The 23,913-nt window shown below is 49.6% G+C and overlaps 1 protein-coding gene across 4 annotated transcripts in view; it reads right to left on the reverse strand.

Annotated features, from left to right (window-relative positions):
• Bdh1 (3-hydroxybutyrate dehydrogenase 1) overlaps window positions 1-23,913 on the reverse strand; it is a 44,008-nt gene that overhangs the window by 18,673 nt on the left and 1,422 nt on the right. For 2 of the 4 annotated variants that reach the window (XM_028894095.2, XM_028894092.2), the window contains exons 1-2: window positions 18,917-19,131; window positions 5,818-5,946 (exon numbers count right to left, since the gene is read on the reverse strand). In XM_028894095.2, coding sequence (XP_028749928.1) covers window positions 5,818-5,903 — 86 coding nt within the window. In that variant the 5' untranslated portion in view covers window positions 5,904-5,946; window positions 18,917-19,131. Of the gene's footprint in view, window positions 1-5,817; window positions 5,947-17,481; window positions 17,912-18,916; window positions 19,132-23,913 lie in introns of those variants that run through there. The other 2 variants (XM_028894094.2, XM_028894093.2) reach the window with 2 other exon arrangements.

The following is a 23,913-nucleotide window of genomic DNA, read 5'->3' on the forward strand; positions in this document are numbered from 1 at the left end:
CTCTAAGTGTGGGATACATAAAACAAACAGAAACCTCAAGACTGTCATTCCTTTGGCCTGAGGTTCTCGCCTCATCTGCCTTCTCTCCACCCAAACGGTCTAAGATTGCTTTATAGAATATCCAGAGATTTTTCACTGTGCTCAGCAAGGGACATGGGTAGGGGGGAAAACACATCTCCTCCATCTTTTCAGAAGTGGAAGTTCTGCTTTAAAGTGACTATTGAACCAGCAATGATAAGAAGAGGCCAGCCTGGTCTACAGAGCAAGATCCAGGACATCCAGGGCTGCACAGAGAAGCCCTGTCTAAAAAAAAAAAAAAAAAAAAAAAAAGAAGGAGGCCAGTGCAGATACGCGACTATTTTCTGCATTTGAACTTTGGTACCGTATGCATATATTACCTATTTAAACTGAAGCAGTAAAATGTATTACCCAGTGGTAGCTTGCTTGTCCAAGATGCTTCAGGCCCCAGTACCTAAACCTAGAAAAGGTGTTATTCACCATTCTCAAGGTGGCGGTTCATGAGATAGAAACAAGGTCCACTCGGAAAATCTGCTCTGGTGATGCTCTGTGCTTTATTGAGTTAAGGTCTCATGTACGGATGGTCTCAAGTGAGAACAGCAGGGTCAGTCTAACCAAAGCTAACTTAAATGACATCCCCCAAAGAGAAGCACCGTGTGCCCATGATCCCTAGCATGATGCTATGAAAACAAACAAAAGAACCAGAAAGGTGCTTCTGGAGGTACTGAACTGTTTATCTTCTTAAGGGTCCTTGGTACTGCATGACATTTCTAAATATGTGACATTTGATTTTATTTATTTAGTATTAGTGTTAGTAGTGTGTGTGTGTGTGTGTGTGTGTGTGTGTGTGTGTGTGCGCGCGCACACACACGTGCCTGTGTATGTCATGGCACAATCAGTTCTCCCCTCTCTTTACTGTGGGGTTCAGGGATCAAACTGAGATCATCAGGCTACCATGGCGAGTACTTTACCCCTGGACCCACCTCACTGGCCCATCCATATGTGACATCTTAAAAAGTAACAGAAAAAGATAAAGGCTTACGTCAGGAATCTGCTGCCAGATTTGTCTGTGACCTCCCGTCCATGCTCACATATATCCAGATGGAAACGTGACCACGGCTGAGAAGTAGGAGACACTAGGCTCCACCACTCACACCCAACTGTTGGTGGCACGTTTTTTTACGTGTTTTTCTTTTCCCACAGCCCCAAACCCTCTGCACCCAGCCCTGAAAGGCAGAACCCTACAGAGCAGTGATTCAACCTCTGTCCAGCACGGGACAGCTCCGGCTGGCATGAGTGTCCTGCTGGGCGCTGCCAGGCTCTCAGCCACCTCCTCTCACCACCGCCAGCCACGCCTCATCTACTCTGACTTCAGTTCTCTCAGGCCTTCCAACCCCCGTGTGGCATCGCTGGCCGAGGGCTGCTTCTCACTGTGGAAGGGCCTTTGCTCATGACCCGTTAAAGCAGAAAATCCCCAGGGTGAGGCAGACGGAAGCACAGCTACTCCATGCCCAGGGCCTGTGGTAGACACTGCTGCTCACTGGAACACCTGCATCCAGAAACTCCGGGCCACATAGAAGAGACTCTTTAGAGCGGCCAAGGTACCCGTTCTGGCTCTCCCCCTTTCTTACCGGTCAGAGTTCCTAACTACGCTGTTGCTCCTATGGTGAACCAGCCTTGGTAACCAGTAACCCAGCTGTCCTCCGAGGGAGCCGCCAGTCAGTGTAGCGGGCTGAATCTAGTAAGATTAGGTTTAGAAGGCAGGGGACCCCGAGTGCGGTCTCACAATGGCCTCTGGGGGCGGGGGGGAATTCAGTCAGGAATCTCCAGGGTCCCACAGTTGCCTAAAGTGGGTACAGGGTGGATTTAAAGACCCAGGTGAAACCGGCAGCAGCCACTTCTACACTGTTGGATCGGAGCTATGGGCTGTTAGGTTTCCTACCCTCCTAGGGCAGGTCATTAGCACAGGGAATATGTGCCAGTGTCCTGGGTGGAGCACACCAGCAAGCAATCTGCTGGAGGTCCGTACCAGTGTCTTCTGGCAGAGCCAGACACTCCTAAAATCAAAGGCTACTGGGGCCATTAAGTGGAGTAGATTGTCAGGGGTCACGGCAGGGGCCATAACCAGCCACTCCTTGGGAAGTTTGCACTTGAATGAGAACGGTGAGATTCTTGCTGAGGCCTAGGACCAATACTGGCTGTGCAGCCTGGGCATCACACTTTAAGAAAGGGACACAGGGGGCTGGAGAGATGGCTCAGCGGTTAAGAGCACTGACTGCTCTTCCAGAGGTCCTGAGTTCAATTCCCAGCAACCACATGGTGGCTCACAACCATCTGTAATGAGATCTGGCGTCCTCTTCTGGCCTGCAGGCAAAGCATGCTGTATACATAATAAATAAATAAATCTTAAAAAAAAAAAAAAAAAAAAAAAGGGGACACAGACACGGAATAAAAGGTGACAAGCAGCTGGGCGGTGGTGGCGCACACCTTTAATCCCAGCACTCGGGAGGCAGAGCCAGGTGGATCTCTGTGAGTTCGAGGCCAGCCTTGTCTACAGAGTGAGATCCAGGTCAGATACCAAAACAAAACTATACAGAGAAATCTTGTCTTGAAAAACAAAAACAAAAACAAACAAACAAACAAAAAAGTGACAAGCAGATGGGTACTGGATGGCATGGTGTCCCAAGAGAGATGTGACAGTGTGAATACAGAGGTGGACCTAGGAACAAAGGGTGGCATTTACAGGAGAGAGCATTTCCACTCACTATAAAGAAGGACTGTATATAAAGCTGTCCAAAGACACAAGGCTTGCTGTGGGAGGTAACGACCTTCCCATCAATGGATACATTCAAATGCATCAAGGCTAGAAGGTCACACATCAAGGACACTGGATTACAGGATCACCCTCAGGGATGACTGGAACATGAAACCCTTGGCAACTGAGACTCAAGCAAACTAGTCAGGTCAATGATTTTTCCCTACCGACCTTGAGCCTGATCCTCAAGGTCACCCCCTGTCTGTCTACCTTTGTATCTGCTCTGCCTCTGGGCCTCTACTGATACCCCATCCTGGGGACATGTAATTCATTAATTCATTCTGATTCCGCTCCCCCACCCCCACCATACACACACTGTGCCCTTTGAAATACCAGGTAACTCTTCATTTACCCACATTTCAAAAATGTCCCTGTAGTAGGGATTTTTTCCTCCTCAAATGAACCAGAAGGCAACTAATGCCCCCCACTTCCCTTTAAAGACAAATCTTTGGTAGAAATAGTTTAATTTCCTTTGGGGTTGTTTTTGATATAAGAAAATTTCAGAAATCTCTAGATGCTGCGTTGGAGACAGGTTTTTCTATTTTTCATTTTATGGGCATGAATGTTTTGTCTGCACATATACATGTGTACCATGTGTGTGCAGTGCCTGCTGAGGCCAGAAGAGGGCGTCAGATCCCCTCCAGCTGGAGCTAGACAGTCATAAGCGCCATGTGGCTGCTCCCTCGGGAACATCTGGGTCCTTTGGAAGAGCAGCTAATCCTCTTAATCATTGAGCCAGCTCTCTAGGCCCAGGTTTTTCTATTTTTATGAATCACTTGCTTTAAAAAAAAAAGAGGCAGGCAAATGACCGGGCAGTTTCACTCTCCCTCCACAGGGCACTAGTACGGCCTGGAGACTCTGCTGGCCAGTCATTTCTATTGAGTCCAGAGGGAAATGGACCAGAGGGAGGAGGCTCAGGACTGAAGGTGCTGGGTCCCTGATGCCTGGAGAATGGGGGTGTCCTGGTCTGCTGGGAACAGGGCATCAAAGAGACAAGAATGTCTAGAAGCCTGTGGTGCAAGCCATTTTCCCTGACAGCAGGCATGATCTGCTCAGGGAACTTGGCTCTTCCTAAATGTGCAGTGCTTATGCCAGAGAAGAAGGTGAGTTCTCCTTGAGCAAGGGTTGCGCTTACATGCAACAAAGCAGAGGCCACGCAGAGTCTGGACTGCAAACTGGATAAAAGCAGTCATGTAAGACAGGTCATTTGTGCCCGTGCAAACAGTGACCTGGCTCCCGGCAGATTCCCAGGCAACTTCCCGCTGAAGCCATTGGTCACGGAATTTCTGATGTTGTAACATTCAAGGATTTGAACAAATAAGAAGAATGGAGTAAGAAAAAAAAAAAAAAGGCAGAAAGACACTTCTCTCTAAAACCCTTCAGCAGTCAGGATCCATGTCCCCTTCGACTCTGCATGAAGGTGCGTGTTAAGTCCGTCACACACGGAGAGCTGAATGAAGTCCTCTTGTACCTGAGCCTCTGGCTCTGGACCCCACACACACGAGGTTAAGCAAATGCTGAGAAAATTCTCAAGTCTGTTCTACCTTTTTCTTTCTTTCTTTCTTTCTTTCTTTCTTTCTTTCTTTCTTTCTTTCTTTCTTTCTTTCTTTCTTTCTTTCTTTCTTTCTTTCTTTCTTCCTTTCTTCCTTTCTTTCTTTCCTTTCTTCCTTCCTTCCTTTCTTCCTTTCTTCCTTTCTTCCTTTCTTCCTTTCTGTTTATTTATTTAGTATATATTTATTATGCACACAGTGTTCTGCCTGCAGGCCAGAAGAGGGCACCAGAGCTCATTACAGATGGCTATGAACCACTCCACTGAGCCATCTCTCCAGCCTGACTCAATGTCTGTTCTAAAAAAATGTACTAGCACAGAAGAGACCAAGCGTCTTGCTGTAGGGACTTAGCATTTAACTCGACAATCATTCCACTTCCCTCAAATATAACCAGGGGAAGTTGATCTCGTTTTGTAGCAGCAGAGGCCACGAATTCCCCAGGGAACAGGCAAGATCTGCTGAGCGTGGCCCCACACACCTAAACCCAGCACTCACAGGCTACAGTGGGAGGACCCTTGAAGTAAGGAGTTGGAAACCAGTCTGGGCAACCTGGTATGATGGTGTCTCCCAAATACCAAAGATCTGCTCGTTTAGTCTGTGCCTGTTTGATAATCCTTCTACATCACACAAGCAGCTCAGGGATGTCTATTTCCTTAAAGTGTAAATGTAAAAAGACCAAAGAAAAGAGTCACAAGGACACTGGTGGTGTGCTAAGGAGGACACACCTCGATTCTGCATGCTCCCAGCCAAACATACTAATCTGTATTTAACCAAGATACACACACACACACACACACACACACACACACACACACACACACACACAAACCCAACACTGGGAGAGACATTCTTCAGACGAGCTGGCGAGTGGTCTTCCAGGGTCAAGATGATGACTAAGGTGATGAAGGATTGCGGCTGATGGGACTAAGGAGATACATCCACTAAATGCAATGGTGTGGCAGGCGCTGATCATGTTCTGTATAAAAGACCCATTCGGTGAAGGCTGGACCAGGTCTGTAGCTTGGTTATCAGCATCATCTCCATGGCAACGCTGATGCTCATCCCTACACTACGACTCTATATGAAGTGAATGGCTAAGGAGGCTGAGTGCGGAGGATCTGGGCGTCCTTTCCTTTTGCAACTTTTATGCAATTCTAAAAGTATTTCAAACAAAGGGTGTATGTCTTTATTTCTGCAGCCATTAGGGATTGTGTGGACACCAGGCGAGTGCTCTACCCCCGAGCTACACCCCCAGCACATGCAAAGGGGGGTTACAAAACAGGAAGCTGTTCCTCTTTGCCCTGTGAGCCCTGGGAAGGCCCAACTGCCGAGCACTCCATGCTGCCGTCCTGGGGCTGGCAGGTACTGAGGACAGCCAGGAGCCACCTGTGAAAAGTGTGGTCCTCAGGGCCACCTCTTCCTTTACTTGCTTACCTCGTCCCATTCTCTCGATCACAGACACTTAGAGTTCTTCCTGGGAGCTGCGACAAGGGTCTGGAGAGACGGGCTGCCAGCATCATGTCCGCAAGCTGTAGGACGAGCTGCTGCTTCCTTCTGGTGGTTCTGAAACACAAAACGCATGCTCAGCCTCTTGCGCTCGAAGTTCAGTCAGGAACGGCCATTTTCTTCAGGTTATTGAAATTAACCAACAAGGCTCTGCTCAAGCTAAAGCCTCATGAAATGGAAAATCGGGAGCCAGGCTGTACCAACAGCTCACAGGACAACCATGGATGAGCGGTCACCTATGTGTGACAGACAACATTGATGTAGACCAGTGATACTCCAGGCAGGCTGTAAAGTCACTCCTGGGGGAAATGACTTGGGGACATGACCAGGGGAAGGGATGGATAACCTTGTGACATGGTAAGATGGCGTCATCTGTAAACTTCATGCTCAAGAACTGTGCAATTGAGTTTTGTTGTTATTGTTGCTGTTTTTCGAGACAGGATCTCTGTGTAGTCCTGGAACTCCCAGAAATCCACCTGCCTCTGCCTCCCGAGTGCTGGATTAAAGATGTGCGCCACCACTGCCCAGAGAGTTTTAACAGTCACACACACACAAAACACGTTTTAAGTGAGCTTATAACTTTGTGTTGGCCCACATTCGTAGCTGTCCTCAGCTGTGTGTGACCTGCTGGCCACAGCTCTGACACAGCCGTTGGGGAGTCCTCTGGGAGAGCAGCAAGTACTCTTAACCACTGAGCCACCCAGCCAGGACGGGTCTAACTCAGCTAGCCCTGTTCCCTTGTCCAGGTTTCTGAAGCTGGCAAAACACCCATCTGTGGTAATCAGGACACAGGCCTTCACTCACAGTGTGTCCCCATCCTCTGCGGGTGGCTTTTGCACCCCACACCACGAATCACTTGGCTCAGTACTCCACCTCCTTCCACCTCAGCAAACTAGAGGCTCTGGGACTGAATTAAGCAGTAACCCCTAGACCCTAGGGCCTAGAGCATGGAGTCTGGAGCTACAAAATGAGAGGCAAGACTCTTTACCTTAAAACACATACATGGGCTGGAGAGATGGCTCCTTGGTTAACAGCACTGGCTACTCTTCCAGAGGTCCTGAGTTCGATTCCCAGCAACCACATGGTGGCTCACAACCACCTGTAGTGAGATCTGGTGCCCTCTTCTGGCCTGCAGGCATACATGCAGGCAGAACACTGTATACATAAACAAATCTAAACACACACACACACACACACACACACACAATCCAGGCAGGGCAGTACATGCCTATAATCCTAGCACTTGGGAGGCTGAGGCAGGAGAATTGCAAGTTGGAAGTCAGCCTAGACTATACAGCAAGTTCCCCTCCAGCCTGGGCTATAAGACTGTGGGGCGTTTACCCACCAACCCCACAGCTCCCCAGAGTTTTCTTGAGTGTGAGCAGCAGGAAATATTAGATAGAAGGATTTATTGCGGAGAATCTTGCAGAGATAAACAGATAGAAAATAATGGATAGCCTCGAGAGGGTCTGGAACCTTTTCCAATGGCCCCAACTGTCTCTGGCCCAGGGTTTTTATAGAGACGCCAAGGGGTGGAGCAAAAGACCTCCCCCCAGCACAGCCAAGTGCAGACCATCTCAGACACCTGCACTCAGGCCTGTGGTCCTGATCATCCTCCATGTGGACCTGCTGGGTAAAGCCAGGAGGAACCCGAGAACGGGCTCCCACATAAGACTCTGCAATAAACAAACAAACACCAACAACTAAACCTGCACACAGAACAAACAAAAGACCACACACATACCCATTTCAGGTTAAATCAAACTACTGCGTCTAGGTCATATGTCACATGGTGTCACTTGAGGCCTGCCCAGCACCATGATGATTAAATGGCACACACACAAACCAGACCCAGATCAGGCTAGCACAAAGATGCTGACTAATCAGCCAAAGCGATGCTCCTCACAGGGGGCAGCTGTGGGTATTTAGCTCCTTCAAACTTCAGAAAAGGAAGAGGAGCAGACGCCTCCTCAGCTTACATTGTTTCCATCAGTAACTGTTGCTCAGCTTGTGTGTTAGCGCCTTCCTGTTCTGGGTAACAGTGACAGCTTCTGGCCAAAGGGCCAGGAGGGGAGGCTGAGAGGACCCACGAGGCTGGAGCCCAGGGGATCTGTTTTTTTTCCTGGCCTCTCCTTTGTGTAGCTTGTTAGAATGCCTAGCCACTCCCCCAGCTACATGACCACATGTGTGCTGGCAAGATGCTTAGTCATCCCAGGGCCTTACGTCCTATGTAATCCGTGTGCTGCGTGACCACGTCATCTATGCACATGCGTGGCGTAGCTATGTGCATGTATGGGGGATCTATTAAAGCAGGTTCCGCTTATTCCTTCCCTCTCTTCCTGCACAGTCATTCCATAGGCCGATGCACATCTTTCCTATTCCCTTCCCCTAATTAACTCTTTAGTGGGTTTTGTTGTACCTCACGGCTTTTCTCAAATGGTAAGCAGCACCACTAATGCATAACATTGCACCACGTAATAGCTAACTTTGGCGCCAAGATGAAGCAGGTCCTCCCGGCACCCTGCGCCCAGGACCCTGTACTGAGGTTTACTCTATCTACCACTGCCCCACGTTTCCATTTGCCTGGCCACTGGACTGCTTCGCACAACACTGGCTGCTTCGATTGATAATTTTCCCTTTCCGGCCAGCACAAGCAGTCCCCTGGACCCATCCAGTGTCCTTCTGGTGTCCCCAGGATTGGGGAAAGCCCCATTCACGGCCTTCATCAGCTACAGTTGCCCCCATTGCAGGCTTCAATGTCCAGCCATTTCCCATGACTGCAGTCTGAGATATCGTTCTCACTGTCAGGCCCTCGTCCTCAGGCTGTCCCCTCAGGCTGCGTACACCCCACCCACATTCTCTCACTTGACGAAGTATTAAATGACTTGTGCCAATCGCCAATCCTCACTTGATCTCGGGACGCCTGAGATTATAGTCTTGGATCACATTGTTTTTTTTTTTATTTTTTCTCTCTGCTGTGGTCATGGGAAATTAGGCTTCCTCCTCTTAGTCCAACCCCCCTCTGAGAAATGCCTTATATATCCCTCAGATAACAATAAAAAATGGCCATCTAATGGCTCCTTGGACCCCGATAAATTATGGAAATTATCTAACTTGTCAGCAAACAGGCAAATGGAAAGAGTTACCTTTATATCCAAGGTTTTTTTTTTTTTAACCTCAGTTCCAACACTTCCCTTCTTGATTCCTTCTCTCCTGCCCACGTGCTCGATCCTTGCTAATAACCTACTCCCTAAGGAGCGCAGACGAGTTTGGGAGCAGGCTAGGATATATGCGGATGAGGTTCATCAATCTAATGCTGCCCATCCACCTGGGGCTGAGATGGTTCCCGATCAGGACCCACACTGGGATCACAACACCCCAGGCAGCTCTCTACTAGGGATCACTTTATAACCTACCTCCTGGCAGGTCTTCATAAGGCTGCCCTCAAACCAGTAAACTATGAAAAGCTAAAATAATATAATTTAAGATAAGGAAGACAATCCATCTCATTTTTTAGAATGGCTTACAAAGGCTCTCTTACAATATATTAGCCAGATCCTGAGAGCCCAGAGGGCAGACAGCTCCTTATGACCCACTTTGTCTCACAGAGCTTCCCTAACATCAGGGCTAAACTTAAGCATCTGGAGAGAGGACCCCTGACCCCACAGGCAGAAGTCTTAGCTGTGGCATTTAAGGTACCATGGGAGAGATAAGAAAGCCCATCAACAGAACTGCCAAATGCTGGCACACGCTATCTGACCAGTTGCCCGAAGGCTTCCAGGTCCCTGATTTAATGTGGTAGAGAAGGCCACAGGGCTCGTGTGTGCTCTGCCCCACATGGGCCACTTACTGGGCCTTGTCTGAAGTGCCACCAAGAGGGACACTGGTCAGCTGACTGCCCCCATGCACCTCGTGGCATGGGGACATCAAACCAAGACCACCTTCCAGCTGATCTCCGATACTAGGCGATGATGATTGAAGGTGCCATCTCTCACAGGGAACCCAGGGTAGCCATTACAGTATTGGGGTGATCCATTTCCTTCCTTTTGGACAATGGAGCCACTTACTCAGTCCTGAGGGAGTTTTGGGGTCCCACCTCTCCTCGTTTCCCTATTGTCAGGGTAGGGGGACAGCCTTACCCACCTCACCAGACCCCACCACTTAACTGCATTTTCAGGGGTATCCCTCTCACCCACACATTTTAGTTGTGCCAACCTGCCCTGTACCCCAATGGGAAGAGATTTTCTAGCTAAGGTAGGAGCTTTTATTTTGTTTGCTCCCCACATTTGCCTCACTCCAAACTTGTCAGCTTCAAAACACACTCCTGTCTCTGCTGACCATATCTGCTACATCAGCTTCCCTCTGTGTCTCTGATAACAGATTCAAATCTCTAATTACCTACTCAGCTAACTGTTACAGGACCACCATAGAGCCGAAGGCCAAGGACCATCAAGTATACCCAGGCGGTAAGGAGCAGTAACAGTCCAGATGTATTTACACTCCCAGACTCAAAAGGGTCTGGACTCTGCTAAACTAATAAAGAAAACATGTACCTTGAGGTTTGTCTCAGATAAGGCTTATCTCGGGTGAAAATTAAAAGCATGTTCCAAATTTCTCTCTCCTCCCCCACCCCTCTCTCTCACACACACACACTAACCAATAAAATTCTGATAGCAGAGTACTAAACATTATAATATCATGGCTACCAGCTCAAGATTTAAAATTACCTTTGGCTGCTTCTTAATATGTTTAAAAATTCTTCCAAGCTCCAGAGCCAGCTTGAATCCACCTGGACAGCACCTTGTCAGACCCAGTCACAGAGCCCGGAGCAGCGGAAGGTGATGGACGATTCCCAAAGCAGTGGAGGCCAATCCACTATCTCAGGACATCCGGACACCCCAAAATCCCCTTTCCTACCCCCAAAATTTAACTGACACCCACCAAGTCGGCTGGAAGCAGTTTCAGGAGACACGGCACCCCCATTCCCATTCACCCATCATTTTTATAAAGAACAAAGAGTCTGGAATGTTCGGATTCCTAGCCACTCCCCCAGTTACAAGACCGTGTGCGCACTGGCAAGATGCTTAGTCCTCCCAGGGCCTTACGTCTTAAGTAGTCCTGCGTTTTGTGATCACGTAATCTATGCACATGTGTGGCGTAGCTACGTAAACCCATATGTGCATGTGTGTGTGTGGGGGACCTATAAAAGTGGGTTCCATGTATCCCTCCTCCCTCTTCCTGCACAATCATTCCATAGGCTGATGCACATCTTTCCTATTCCCTCCCCTTAATAAACTCTTTAGTGGGTTTTGTTGTACCTCATGGCTTTTCTCAAATGGTAAACAGCACCACTAATGAATAACATTGCACCACGTAATAAATAACATAACTGGCTATAGCTCGTCACATCTTGTTAATGATAAGATCTCAGCAGGGAGAAATCTCTCTCTAGCACACCCAAACATAACTGACAATCAGCCATGAAGCCAGTGTATTAGTCAGTTTTCTATGACTACTAATAAGTATCTGATACTGGGTAACTTTATAAAGAAAACATGTAAGCCAAGTGGTAGTAGTGGTGGTGGCGGTGGTGGTGGCGGCGGCGGTGGCGGTGGCGGCGGCGGCGGCGGCGGACGCCTTTAATCCCAGCACTCAGGAGGCAGAGGCAGGTGGATCTCTGTGAGTTCGAGGCCAGCCTGGGCTACAGAGTGAGTTCCAGGAAAGGTGTAAAGCTACACAGAGAAACCCTGTCTCTAAAACCAAAAAAAAAGAAAAAAAAAAGAAAGAAAGAAAAAAAAAAGAAAAGAAAACATTATTTTTGGTCTACATTTTATTCCAAAGTTACAGGCACACATCTAGCTACCAACTTCCATCTAGCAGAGTTCCAAGTTGTTATAAGACATGAGACATTGTAAGTCCAAAGTCAGTAGAGGAACTACCTTTCCTTCCTTCCTTCCTTCCTTCCTTCCTTCCTTCCTTCCTTCCTTCCTTCCTTCCTTCCTTCCTTCCTCCCTCCCTTCCTCCCTCCCTCCCTTCCTCCCTTTGAGACAGGTTCTCACTATGGCGCCTTGACTGGCCTGGAGCTCATGGTGTAGACCAGGCTGGCCTTGAACACATAAAGAGCTCCCTACCTCGATGAATGCTGGGATTAAAGGCATGCCCCACCATACCTGACACACAGACTTTTTATAAAGCCACCAAGATTTAACCAGGGAGCTCCACTCTGATGACATTATCTAATCTGGACCAGCTCCTCTGAAGTCGAAAAATAGTTCACTTAAGATCTGGAAGCCAGGCAGTGGTGGTGCATGCCTTTAATTCCAGCACTTGGGAGGCAGAGCCAGGTGGATCTCTGTGAGTTCGAGGCTAGCTTGGTCTACAGAATGAGATCCAGGATAGGCACCAAAACTTCACAGAGAAACCCTGTCTCAAAAAAAAAAAAAAAAAAAATATGGAGAGGCGGTCCAGTGGTTAAGACCACTGGCTGCTCTTTCAGAGGACCCAGATTTGATTCCCAGCACCCACATGGCAGCTCACAATCATCTCCAACTCCAGTTTTAAAGGATCCAACAACCCTCTTCTGACCTCTTCGGGCACCAGGCATGCATGTGGTGCAGAGACATGCGTGCAGGAAAAAACAAAACCAAACAAACAAACAACCGCCCATACACATAAAGTAAAAAAAAAAAAATTAAAAAAATAGTTTACTAATTTCCATAGTGAATAAGGACAGCCAGTTAAATTTCTACCCTTTCCAAACTTCACAATTTGAGTTAAGGCTTAAACCATATCTAGATCATGGCAGCCTCAGGCTAGTTAGCAAGCCTGTTAAACTTTTAGCTGGTTAAGCTTCAGGCTTTCAAGCAGCAGTTCAGCTGAGATCCATTTGGATGAGGACACAGAGGTTTCCAGTCTAAGGAAACAGGATCAGCTGAGAAACCAGCAAGGTGAGGAAGCTGTGGCTTGTTCTGCTTCTCTGATCCTCCAGCATTCACCCCAATAACTGGCCTCAGATTTGTTCTTATTAATAAGACTCTTTAAGATTCCTGCTACACCATCCTTCTATCTAAATCTCTTATCCCTCACTCTTCAAGAGTATCCTGGGGTAAAATGTGGGAGTCAGTCTCCCAGCTGGCCTCCCACATTTAGTAATGAGGAGGAATTAGTGCTGGTCCCCAGGGAGATGTCCCTCTCCTGGGGCTGGATTAGCGACGGTAAGAGAAGTTGTTATAGATCAACCCCTCTGCTACATTCTGCCTCATTCAAACCAGCCCCACCCCCGCCCCACCCATTGTGCTAAGAACAGCAGGGGGCCCTCACCTAAAGGGGAGCACAAACTCAAACTAAACCTCTTTTATCTAAAAGTATCAGTATCTCAGGTGTTGTTATGGCAACAGAATTATGCAAAGTCACTCCCCCTTTTTAAGAAGCTCCCAAGCAACACGCAGCATGACCATGTGGGTCCATTTTCTTTAATGCCCAAGCTGCCCTGATTATTTATTTAATCTCCCTCTATGAGACAAATTCTCATAAGCTCAGAGGACTTGCCCGTCTTCTTGGCCACTTTCAGGAACCATCAGTGTCCAGGAGAGCTAGAGGAGGCACCAAGCAAGTCTCCATGAATGAATGGAGATAATTAACCAAGGAGCACCTTGGGGGTAGAAAGGCACCATGTGGCCCATACCGAAATTCCTATAGCAGGTGCCTGCAGGCGGCAGATGAGCAGAGCCCGACCTGGCCCCCTGTGGAAGACCCAGGCCAGAGCTGGTCTCGTTCTTTACAGGATACCATGTGCTTGCTGAACACACACATCTCCACCTCCTCCCACCACAGCTGAAGCCAGGTCGCTGTTCCTGGGTGACTTCAAATGTAGTCTGTAATTAAAGACCTTCCCCAGCCCGGGGCTCCATGCCCGGGAAAGAAAATGCCTCTAATATAGTCTCCAAATGGAGGGTTGCTTTCAACTTAGTTTCCTTAGCGTCAGCAAAATGTCAAGTGGTACAGTCAAAATAGTTTAAAGCGCGTAAAAACTCGGGCCTTTGAATTATGCCTGCATACATAGAGTATAGACATTTACATCTGAAGGCAGGGCCTCATACTAAGCAGGTGCTTTGTGGCTGAGCTAAGCACCCCCCTCCAGCCTGGACCAGGTTTGTGGAGCACAGTGCTATCATGGAATACCTTACTTTCCCCAGTGGCTGTTGCTAATCTTAATGCCTCCGGCTGGATTTCACTCTCTGTAAAAGAACAGGAAGTTCTCTCTCGGATCTGCCTTCAGGTTTGAGAAAATAGAAATGGTTACAGGAAGTAGGTGGTGCCAGAAAAAGGAAGATCTCCTAAGGGCTGGAGGTTCTGCTGGCCTTGAAACTCAGGCGCCACAGTAAAAGGGCACAAGGGTCTGACCCGGAGGGACCAAATCCATAGGATGTTGTCACAAAATAAAGATGCTAGGAAAAAACTTGGGTCTCCTCTCAAGAGCAGCCCCTTGGCAATCAATGCGTAATCTGTGCACAATCAATGGGAAACCCAAGGTGAACCCCATTTCTCCTCCATTTCAAAGGAGTCCAAATCAGGAGCCAGGTATGGTAGCACCTTTAATCCCAGCACTCGGGAGGCAGAGGCAAGCAGATCTCTGTGAGTTCGAGGCCAGCATGGTCTACAGAGCAAGTTCCAGACAGCCAAGGCTACACAAAGAAACCCTGTCTCAAAAAAACAAAAACAAAAACAAACAAAAACAAAAAACAAAACAGAAGAAGAAGAGGAGGAGGAGGAGGGGTACAAATCAGCCTCAAGGGGTGGTGACCTGTGACATGGCCATGAGGAAGTCAGCTAAGCAAGAACAGGCTCTGAAACATATGCATGCAGCCTTGCCGGGCTACTCGGCTAGCCATGTTGCACTGGAAAGCAGGTGTCTCGAAGAGGCCACAACCCACCTGCTTTCCAGCGGGTCAGTAGCTAGGTCTCTCCTCACCCCACCAGAGTAAGTCATCCTCAGAAGAGGAGGGATATCTGCAGGGCCAGAGACACTGGAGGCAGACATTCGGCAGGAAAGGACTCAATGTTCTGGGTAGGATGTGTAGACGGGCCTCCGGCACCCCAACACAGGAGAGGAGAGCCCTGTCCCACAGAGGAGGGCAAGCTGCATCCTCTGCAGGCACCCCACACGGAAGTACCCAAGACGGCAAACACTGGCAGCCCGCTGCTAAATCTGGCCCCCAAGAGCTTTAACTTACCTTACATTTTTTGTTATTAGTCGCTTCAGTGGAGTGGTTTGCTGTGTCTTGTTTCATTTTGTTTGGGGTACTGGAGACTGAAGCCAGAGCCCCGCACACACTACGCACATGCTCTGTCACTGAGCCACAGCCCTCAGCCCAGTTTAACATGTTAAAAGTTAACATAATGAGGTAGGGGAGCCATGCTTGGACCCAATAAGAACATTTTGCAAGTTCTATCTTAACACTACCGATGTGCTTTTTTTATTTTGTTTTATTTTATTTTTAATTTGCCTGGATAGTACAGGAGTTTGAGTTATAAGATCTGGAAGCCGTCACATGCTAATCCAGACAGAACAGTGATCTCTGTGAGTTCGAGCCAGCCTGCTACAGAGTGATTCAGAAAGCGCAAAGCTAACAGGAAACCGTTAAAAAAAAAAAAAAAAAAAAAAAAGATCTGGAACCAGAAAGACATAAATATGTTCTGGATATTTTCCTTCTAATTATTTATTAGTTTTATTTGGTCTGGTCACAGGTAATGAGCGTTTCCCAGAAGTCATGCCAAAGGAGCAGGCAGAGGGAGGCGGATCTCTGTGAGTTCGAGGCCAGCCTGCTCTACAGGGAGAGTTCCAGGACAGCCAGGGCAACACAGAGAAACCCTGTCTCGAAAAACCAAAAAATAAAAAAGTAAAAACCTTTGTTCAAAGAGACGCCTACCAGTCCTTTGAGAGAGAATCTGGACAGGAACGTCAGAGGGTACACACATTCTCACCATACTTCCAGCACAAACGCAGGCACAACTCATAGCAAATCTCAGTGGAGTCAATAAAGGCAAGGACTTAGCTGCACAGCCCTGTCTGCAGAGACACACCTAACGCTGGCACCCCAATCTGCCCAGGAGATGAACTACCGAATGGCGGTCACCGCAGTGTATCTCTTCTGTCAATCCCCTTTTCTCACACTCGCTCCGCCCACAGGCTTCAGTTTCCACAGCTGGAGCTGCACAGGGAGATGGCCCGTCCCTTGTCCCTGATAACTTAGATGGCCCCTAGGAAAGAATGAACTGGAGACATAAGACCTGCTGAGGATAGATAGCCGAAGGAAGGTTCTGCTGAAAGCTATCATTAATTCTTCATCTGCTTTACATTCAGAGAATGCCTTATAATGACAAAGTGACATATGCCTTCCTTGCTCCATCACCCATCCGTGCTTCCCCAAGAGAAAATGTTACAAGAGATGTTAAAGCCACTATAATGATAATAGCCAGACTAAGAGAATATTCTATGCCCAGGAGAACAAGGCTTGCCTGTCAAGGGCAGGACCAACTACTGAGGTTATCCCAGGACTCCATTTCCCGTCCGTTATTACCGTATGGTGCGATTTCATAGCTGTGTTATTTATGTACTATCAACACACCAAGGTTTACTTCCAGCTCAGCCTTTGCCCCCAACTCCAGCCTCAGGTATACAACTGTCCCTTTGAAGGTTTTATTGGGTATGCCAAGTTCAACTTGTCCCAAGTGTGCTTGTGTCCTGATTTCCTGCACATTCCACAGCGACTTCTCTGTGCCCTTCCCTGCTTCCATTTTTTTGCTTTCCTTCTTGGTATCTCACTGCGACCTTCTACACATTGTTTTTATTATCTTACTTGCATCTGTGAGTCTTACTCAACTACAATCTCTTGGAGTAAGGGGATTCCTAAGCAGTACCCTGCACACCAGAGACTCATAGATCAGCGAATTAAGGTGTTAAAGCCAGGCGTGGTGGCCCATGCCTTTAATCCCAGCACAAGGGAGGCAGACTAGTCCTCTTCTCAGATCCGTACCTTTTGGCTTTGTTCTGTGACCCACCTAGTTTAACCAGGGCCGTCTGACGGACCACTGCATTGGAACTGTCCATGGGAGCCTGGTGGGGTCATCGGTGAACACACAATTTTAGCCAATGACTCCCCCTCACCCTGAACCAATAGCAAATAGTTCAGCTAATTTTCTAATTGCCTATAGCAAAAATCAGTCTCCCAACAGGGACTGTAACCCCAGCTACCCAGGAAGCTGAGGCAGGGGGTCAAAGCCTTCCTGGGCTATATGAAGTCGAAGGTCAGCCGAGGTAACTTAGTGGGACATCATCTCAAAATAACAAAAATCAGGTTGAGGATATAGCTGGGTGGTAAACACCATATCATGCACGAAGCTCTCACTTCAACCCTCCTCACAGGAAAAGCCAGCCAACCAACCACAACCAACCAACCAGCAAAACCTCTCCTTCTCTTTCCCTAGTCTCCCTCTGGACTTCCGTCATTGCAGTGACCCAGTGGGGGTCTATTGGAGAGATTTCTGTTCATGACTACTCACAAGCCCTAGCTAACTAACCATAGGTCCCACCTGCACTGTGAGCACCCCACGAACAGGACTCGGGTGGTGAATCGCTGACTTCCAGGTTTCCTCTATAGGATGTGTTGTTTAGAAATCATGAACGACACATGGATGTCTCCATTCAGCTTCCTTGCCTGCTTAGGGTGTGCATGCCTAGTGCTTCAGGACGAATCTGATGTCGAAAGAAAGGCGTCTGCTGCTGCGTCACAAAGGATCCTGGCAAGAGGAAGCCCTCTGCCACTCTTCCAAGTGGGAACCTCTGGGCTAGACAGTGACTCTGCACCTGCTGACTATGGGCCGACTTTGGCTCACTGGCTGGAAAAACATGCGATGGGTGTTATGGCGCCGCCTCCTCCTCCTGGAAGGGGCAGCCACAGGGGTAGGGAAAAGGACGTCGGAGCCCCACCCAGATGCGCGGGCCCACGCAATCTCGGCGCCCTCCAGCATGCAATGGGTACGTTGGAGTCGCGCAGGCGCCTCCTCCTCCACGCCGCACCCGACGTCGCTGTGGACCTCACAGCCAATCCCAGAGCCGCGGTCCCTTCCAGCCGGCAAGAGGGCGGGGACCAAGGGGGCTCGGCCAAAGCCGCGCTCCCATTGGCTGAGGCGGCACCACCTAGACAAAAGCCGCACTGTCCTCCAGACACTGCGCCGGGGTGGCTTCGGGCCTGGCCCTGCCAGGGCCCCCGCCGCTCTGCCATGCCCAGCCGACCCCCGCGGCGCCGCCACCTTGCCGGGACCTCCTCCTCCCCCTGCCCCGGGGCCCATCCGCTCGCTGCTAACCCTTGCTCCGCTCGCGCTCAAGCGGCTGGACCCGCGGCCTCACCGCTGTCCAGCATCCTTTCGGAGCGCAGCAGGCTTGGAGGAGGCGCTGCCAAAACTCCGAGAACAGAGCCTGGTGGAGGCCACAGGATGACGGGGGGCGGACGTAGGGCAAGGTCGGGAGATGGTTCGGGACCGCGCAGTGCCTACAGCGGAGGCTGGAAGGCTGGATGAGTGGCTTCGATCCAGGCTCGGTCTTAGACTACGCGAAGTGACCTTGGGCCAGTTCCTTCCATTCCTGGGGCCTCGGTTCCCTTCTGTGAAATTGCGCGGGTAGTGAATGATGAGTGCCAAGGGTTTCACCTAGGGGCCACGAGGCCGCGTGATCAACCCTGGGCCTCCCGTTGCGATAATAAAGGACCTTGTTCCTGGAGGCGCGCACGCAGGAAGAGGGAAACCAGCAGAGGGTGGCGGGTGCAGACCACCGGGAGCCGAGACAGGAAGATCAATCGTTCCATCTCAGATTCCTCTTCGGTCGAAGGGCTGTCTAGAGGACACGATGTCCCTTCCCCACCCGCATTCCAAGGACCCGGCTCAGGGGCCGCGCCGGGCCAACCCAAACCTAGCAAATGGCGCTGGCGTGCAGCACCCCAGTTTCGGCGATGGAGACCCTTCCTCTTACCCCAAAGCGACCCAGCAGGGGGCTCCGCAGCGGGTTGGGCTGGTGGGCTCGTCTCAATCCGGTGCTGTGCAGGTGCTCGGCTTCCGGCTTGGAGTTGGCACCCTGCCCCAGTTTCTCAGGACACTCTCCCGACCCCTAAAAACCGCGGCCTCCTGCTTCTGACACCCGGATGTGCCTTACACACTCCGGTGCGTGCGTTAGAGCTGCGCCGGGCGGGGCCCGACGGCAGACAGCGCGGAGGCGGGGAGAGCTCGGGCGCAGCCTCCTTAGCCCTCCTTAGCCCGGGCTGGCTCTGCTCCAGTCCAGGGTGCCCCTAGTCTCTAGGCACCCCAGAGATAAATGCTCTCACCTGTCCATCCCAACCCAAGCCTGGTACAGATCCCTGCAGCCATCTGATTCCTTCCTGGACCCTGGGTGGAGCCGGGAGGAAGAAGGTGCGAGGTTTTCAGCCCCCACCCCACCCCCAAACCAGGGGAGAAAGTGCCGCTCCAGGAAATGAAGAAACCCCCTCAGAGGACAAGACTAGGTCTTTCGTGTGTTTGCTGTCTTTAAAGCTCACCGGAGCTAATGGTTATTTGGTTGACTTTTAAATGCCATTTAACCAAATGACATTGAATTTTTTTCTGCTGAGGTTCTTCAACGTATCGCAGCTTCCCAAGGGTTCACCAATAGGACCCATCTGCGTGTGGTCGGCAGGGATAGATGAACTCTACACACACACACACACACACACACACACACACACGACCACGAGACACCCGTTTCCAGGATGAGAAACAAGCCGATGGAGCTATGTTTAGATAAGTTACATAAGGACTGAATACAAAGGGACTAGGAAGGTGAACACTCCAGGGAAGTACCCTGGAGACGGTGGGGGGTGGGGTGGGGGGCACGAGGCTTTGAGGAAACCTGCTAGCTCCATCCCTGGATCTTGAGGGCTGGGGCTGTGTTCCATTTTTATACACACACACACACACACACACACACACACACCCCGGCACTCAGAGCACTTGAAGACCGGGAGAATCCTGAAAAAAGAACACCTTGGTTTGCTGTGCCCGTTTCACAGACTCAAACCAGAGTGCTTATTTCAGCGACTCGGAAAGGCGCTCAGTAGATGGTGCAGTAACTCATAACAGCAAATCACCATACTATAAATCAGGCGTGGTTGTCCACGCCTTTAATCCAGCACAGCACTCGGGAGAGAGGGGCAGATCCACAGAGTGAGTTACAGGACAGCCAGGGCTACACAGGGAAACGAAACGTAAAAAGAAGAAATAATCATTATAAAATCCTATAATCATTATAGTATAATGTATCACCAAGTTACACTTTGAGAATTATGTCATGCTGGAAGAGAGTTAATCTTCCCATCTAGGAGAACCGTAGATTCTAACTTGGGGACTTGGGACTCAGAATTATGTATAAAGATTTATAGAAGACACGATCGTTAGTGACCTCTTTGGTGTTACCTCAGACACCCCTAGCAGCTGGCTTCGGAATTTTCCAGTTCAGCTTTGCTGGTGTAACCCCTGAAGCTCCTGCCTCCGCTGAACTGACCTCCTGGCTTCAATGTGTCCCTGTCACGGCACTCTGGGACTCCTGCTCTCTGACCCTAGGTAAGCCTGCAATGTGGAAGAGCCAACACCTTCTGGGACGTGTCTCTGATCAGTACTACCCTCTTGAGACACAATCTGCCCCTCCTTATCCCCTCAGCAGTACTGAAGTGAGTCTAGAGTACTTCCTGAAATGATAATGATGCCCATGGGGTCAGTGGTAGTGAGCACCGTGACCGACTCAATAGTACATCCTTTCTCACTCCATCCTCCCCATTTGACTAAACCAGCCTCACCTGTTCCTGCAGATTCATTATGGAGCTTTGGAACGATCCCCATGGTTGACTAGGTGAGTGTCCTGTTTTGCTGTGGTAACGACATGCAGAGCAATCCTCTTCCCAGAGGGAATGCTCTGCCACACATTCTCAGACCACACGCGTGAGTTACCGACCTCAACTACTGGGTTCCAAACCACCGAGAACCCCCAAGATGTTGGTACCCATGGACAGATCACCAGCACAAGGCTACTCTGAGAAGCCTCATCCACCAGGACACCGTCATCTAGTAAGCAGGGCCATCTTGTGCCATCTCTCTTAAGAATTTATAGAAAGGTATGCCTTGAATTCTTGTTAGACTTTATGTGCTCAGAGGCCACCTCCATCCCAAGGAAACTGCTTGACACTCAAAGCTGGGATCTAAATTAAACAGGAACACAGTGTGGTTCATCTATCTTGTCTATGGAGTGTATTTCCTGTGAGGTTTTCTTCTCCCAACTTTACACACACACACACACACACACACACACACACACACACACACACACACACGACGGGGGTCTCATTGTGTGGTCCTGCCTGCATGGAACAATCTTCGTAGACCAGACTGGCCTTGAACTCACAGAGATCTGTCTGCCTCTGTCTCCCAGTGCTGGAATGAAAGGAGTGTGCCCCCACACCTGGCTCTTCTCCCCCTTTTTAAACATTGTTTTTTTTTTAAAAAGCAAAAACCAAAAAGCCCTCTTTGTAGCAGTAAGCCATGTGATTAGTGAAAACGTTCTTTCATCACCCTGTTAACCATATAAAGGAAATTCACTCCCCAAATAAGCTGTCTGTACACACATCCTCTTCATGCTCTGCTTGGGGTGGGGTCTAGGGGTGGGGGACCAGATGAAGAAAACGGTAGCCCCTGGTTCAGGCCTCTTTCAACAGACCGTTCCCAAGCCTGCTAATGAAGAACTGGTTTGTTGGGTTTGAGATTTCATGCCTTCATTTCCCAAATGCCTTGCCCTCGAGGCCATCACTAACAACTCAGACACAGGCAGGAAATGGTGACTCCCGGAGAAAGCCGTTGAGTCCGCGAGAGTCAGAAAACACGGAGCGCCGCCCCATCTCAAATCACTCTCTCCCCAGGACAGTTCTGTCTTCCAGTTTGGGAACTGGAGAAAAGGCTTGGCTGTGAGTCTGAACACATGAAACAGAAACTGTGGGAACCAGGTCACTCTAGACAAGACACGTGCCAAGATTCCATCTCTGTCCTGCACCTCACTGCCCAGACGCAGAGCCTGCGGCCGGGCTCTTTAGCAGCTGTGCATTTCATCTGAACCCCCAGAGGGCGCTGTTGCTAATAACCAACAGGTTTGGGAGTGGGGGAAATCTTTGACATTTAGGGGTTATGAGATGTGTAAATGAGCTGAGTCGTCAGGAGTTCATCTCTAAGTCTTCTGAAAGAGGGACAGAGGCATGCAATGGGTGTGGAGTGTGGCGCTCGGGAGAAGTTTCACGGAAGAATAAGCTTCCTGAAAATTTCAGAAAAACTGCGACACCTAAAGTCCCCTGCTGAATCGGGATCTCATCATCTGGTACATCACACTTTGTCCCCATGCTGGCCCTTAGTTAATATCCCATGTAGAGACCCACAGAGGTTTCCTAGTGAGAACTTACTCAGGGTCCGAGAATCTGAGCTTGCTTTACCCAGAAGGGCTGCATAAGGGGATGATTTGACCACAGGCATGGTTACCAGCTGTTTGGAAGGGTCTGCACTTGGCTGTGCCATGTGCTCTGATCTAGCAAGGGGGAGGTCTTTTGCCCCGACCCTTGGCATTGTTATAAAAAGCCCTTTTGAAGAGGCAGAAGGGGCCGTCGGGTATTGATCCAGATACTGGATCCCGAAGCTGTCCTGTGTTTCTGTCTGTCTCCTCTTCGCTATCTTTCTAATATTTTCTTATCCCTCAGTCCTCCTCATAGGAACCCTGGAAAAGGTGGGAGCTGGCCTCCCACAATCCCTGCCCTTTCTAGACCTTGCCCGACTCGTACTACACCTGGCCCCGTGTGCCCCTGCTCCCTGCTGGTAGTGGAGAGTGCAGCATCTGGTTGGTGTAGACTAAACCCTGTCCTCAACCCCCTCCAAGTCCTGCACAGTCTGTGCAAGTCTGTGATGAGATCTGATGGGTCCAGAAAACATCGGTGCCATCTGTCACCCCAGACCCCCCAGACTTTCTGTTTTGATGCAATTGGGTTTTTCTTTTAAACTGGAGGCCTGGGGAGAAGGCACCAGTGGACAAAAGCCAAAGCCATGGGAACAGGAGTTCAACTCCCACCCCCACCCCAAACCCACATAAAAAGTCAAATGTGGTTGCACATCTGCAATCCCAGATCCTCTATCGAGATGGATGACAGAGCCAGGAGAATTTTCCAGAAGCTCATGGACCAGCTAGGCAGAAATATGCTGCTCAGAAACAGAAACAAAACAGTGACCATGCCTCATGGAGGAGGGCGAGACTCCTGAAAGTTGACCTCTGACCTCTATGTAAGGGTAGAAGTATTCAAATACCTGGATATACAGAGAGAGAGAGAGAGAGAGAGAGAGAGAGAGAGAGAGAGAGAGAGAGAGAGAGACCCTTGGCCAGGTGGTGGTGGCATCACACCTTCAATCCTAGCACTCGAGAGGCAGAGCCAGGCGGATCTCTGTGAGTTCGAGGCTAGCCTGGTCTACAGAGCGAGATCCAGGACAGGCACCAAAACTACACAGAGAAACCCTGTCTCGAAGACAAAACAAAAAACCAAAACCTTAATCTAAGGAATTTTGTGAGTATCAAGTAGCTTGTTCTACAATTGGTAGTGAAGACAAAAACCCCGATGAATCTGTTTCTGAATCAAGGTGTGGGACTCAGCAGGTAGTGTGTCCGGGAGCGACTTTGACAGCTGATCCTGATGTGGCTGCTATCAAAGAGAGCTGGGGGGGGGGACTTCCCGTCCCAAGGGAGAGCAAACAGTGTGTGGCTGATGGGTGGGGAGTGGGGGCGGGGAGCAGAGAAGGTGGAATCAAGCGAAGGTACACACACACACACATCCACCTCTTTTCTGTCTCAGGTTTGGGCAGCTGGGCTTTTAAAAGGATTTCAGTTGTGGGAACTGAGCCCAGGGCCTTGCGCACATAAGGCAG

Source organism: Peromyscus leucopus, chromosome 12 (assembly GCF_004664715.2).
Source record: "Peromyscus leucopus breed LL Stock chromosome 12, UCI_PerLeu_2.1, whole genome shotgun sequence".
Classification (NCBI taxonomy): domain Eukaryota; kingdom Metazoa; phylum Chordata; class Mammalia; order Rodentia; family Cricetidae; genus Peromyscus; species Peromyscus leucopus.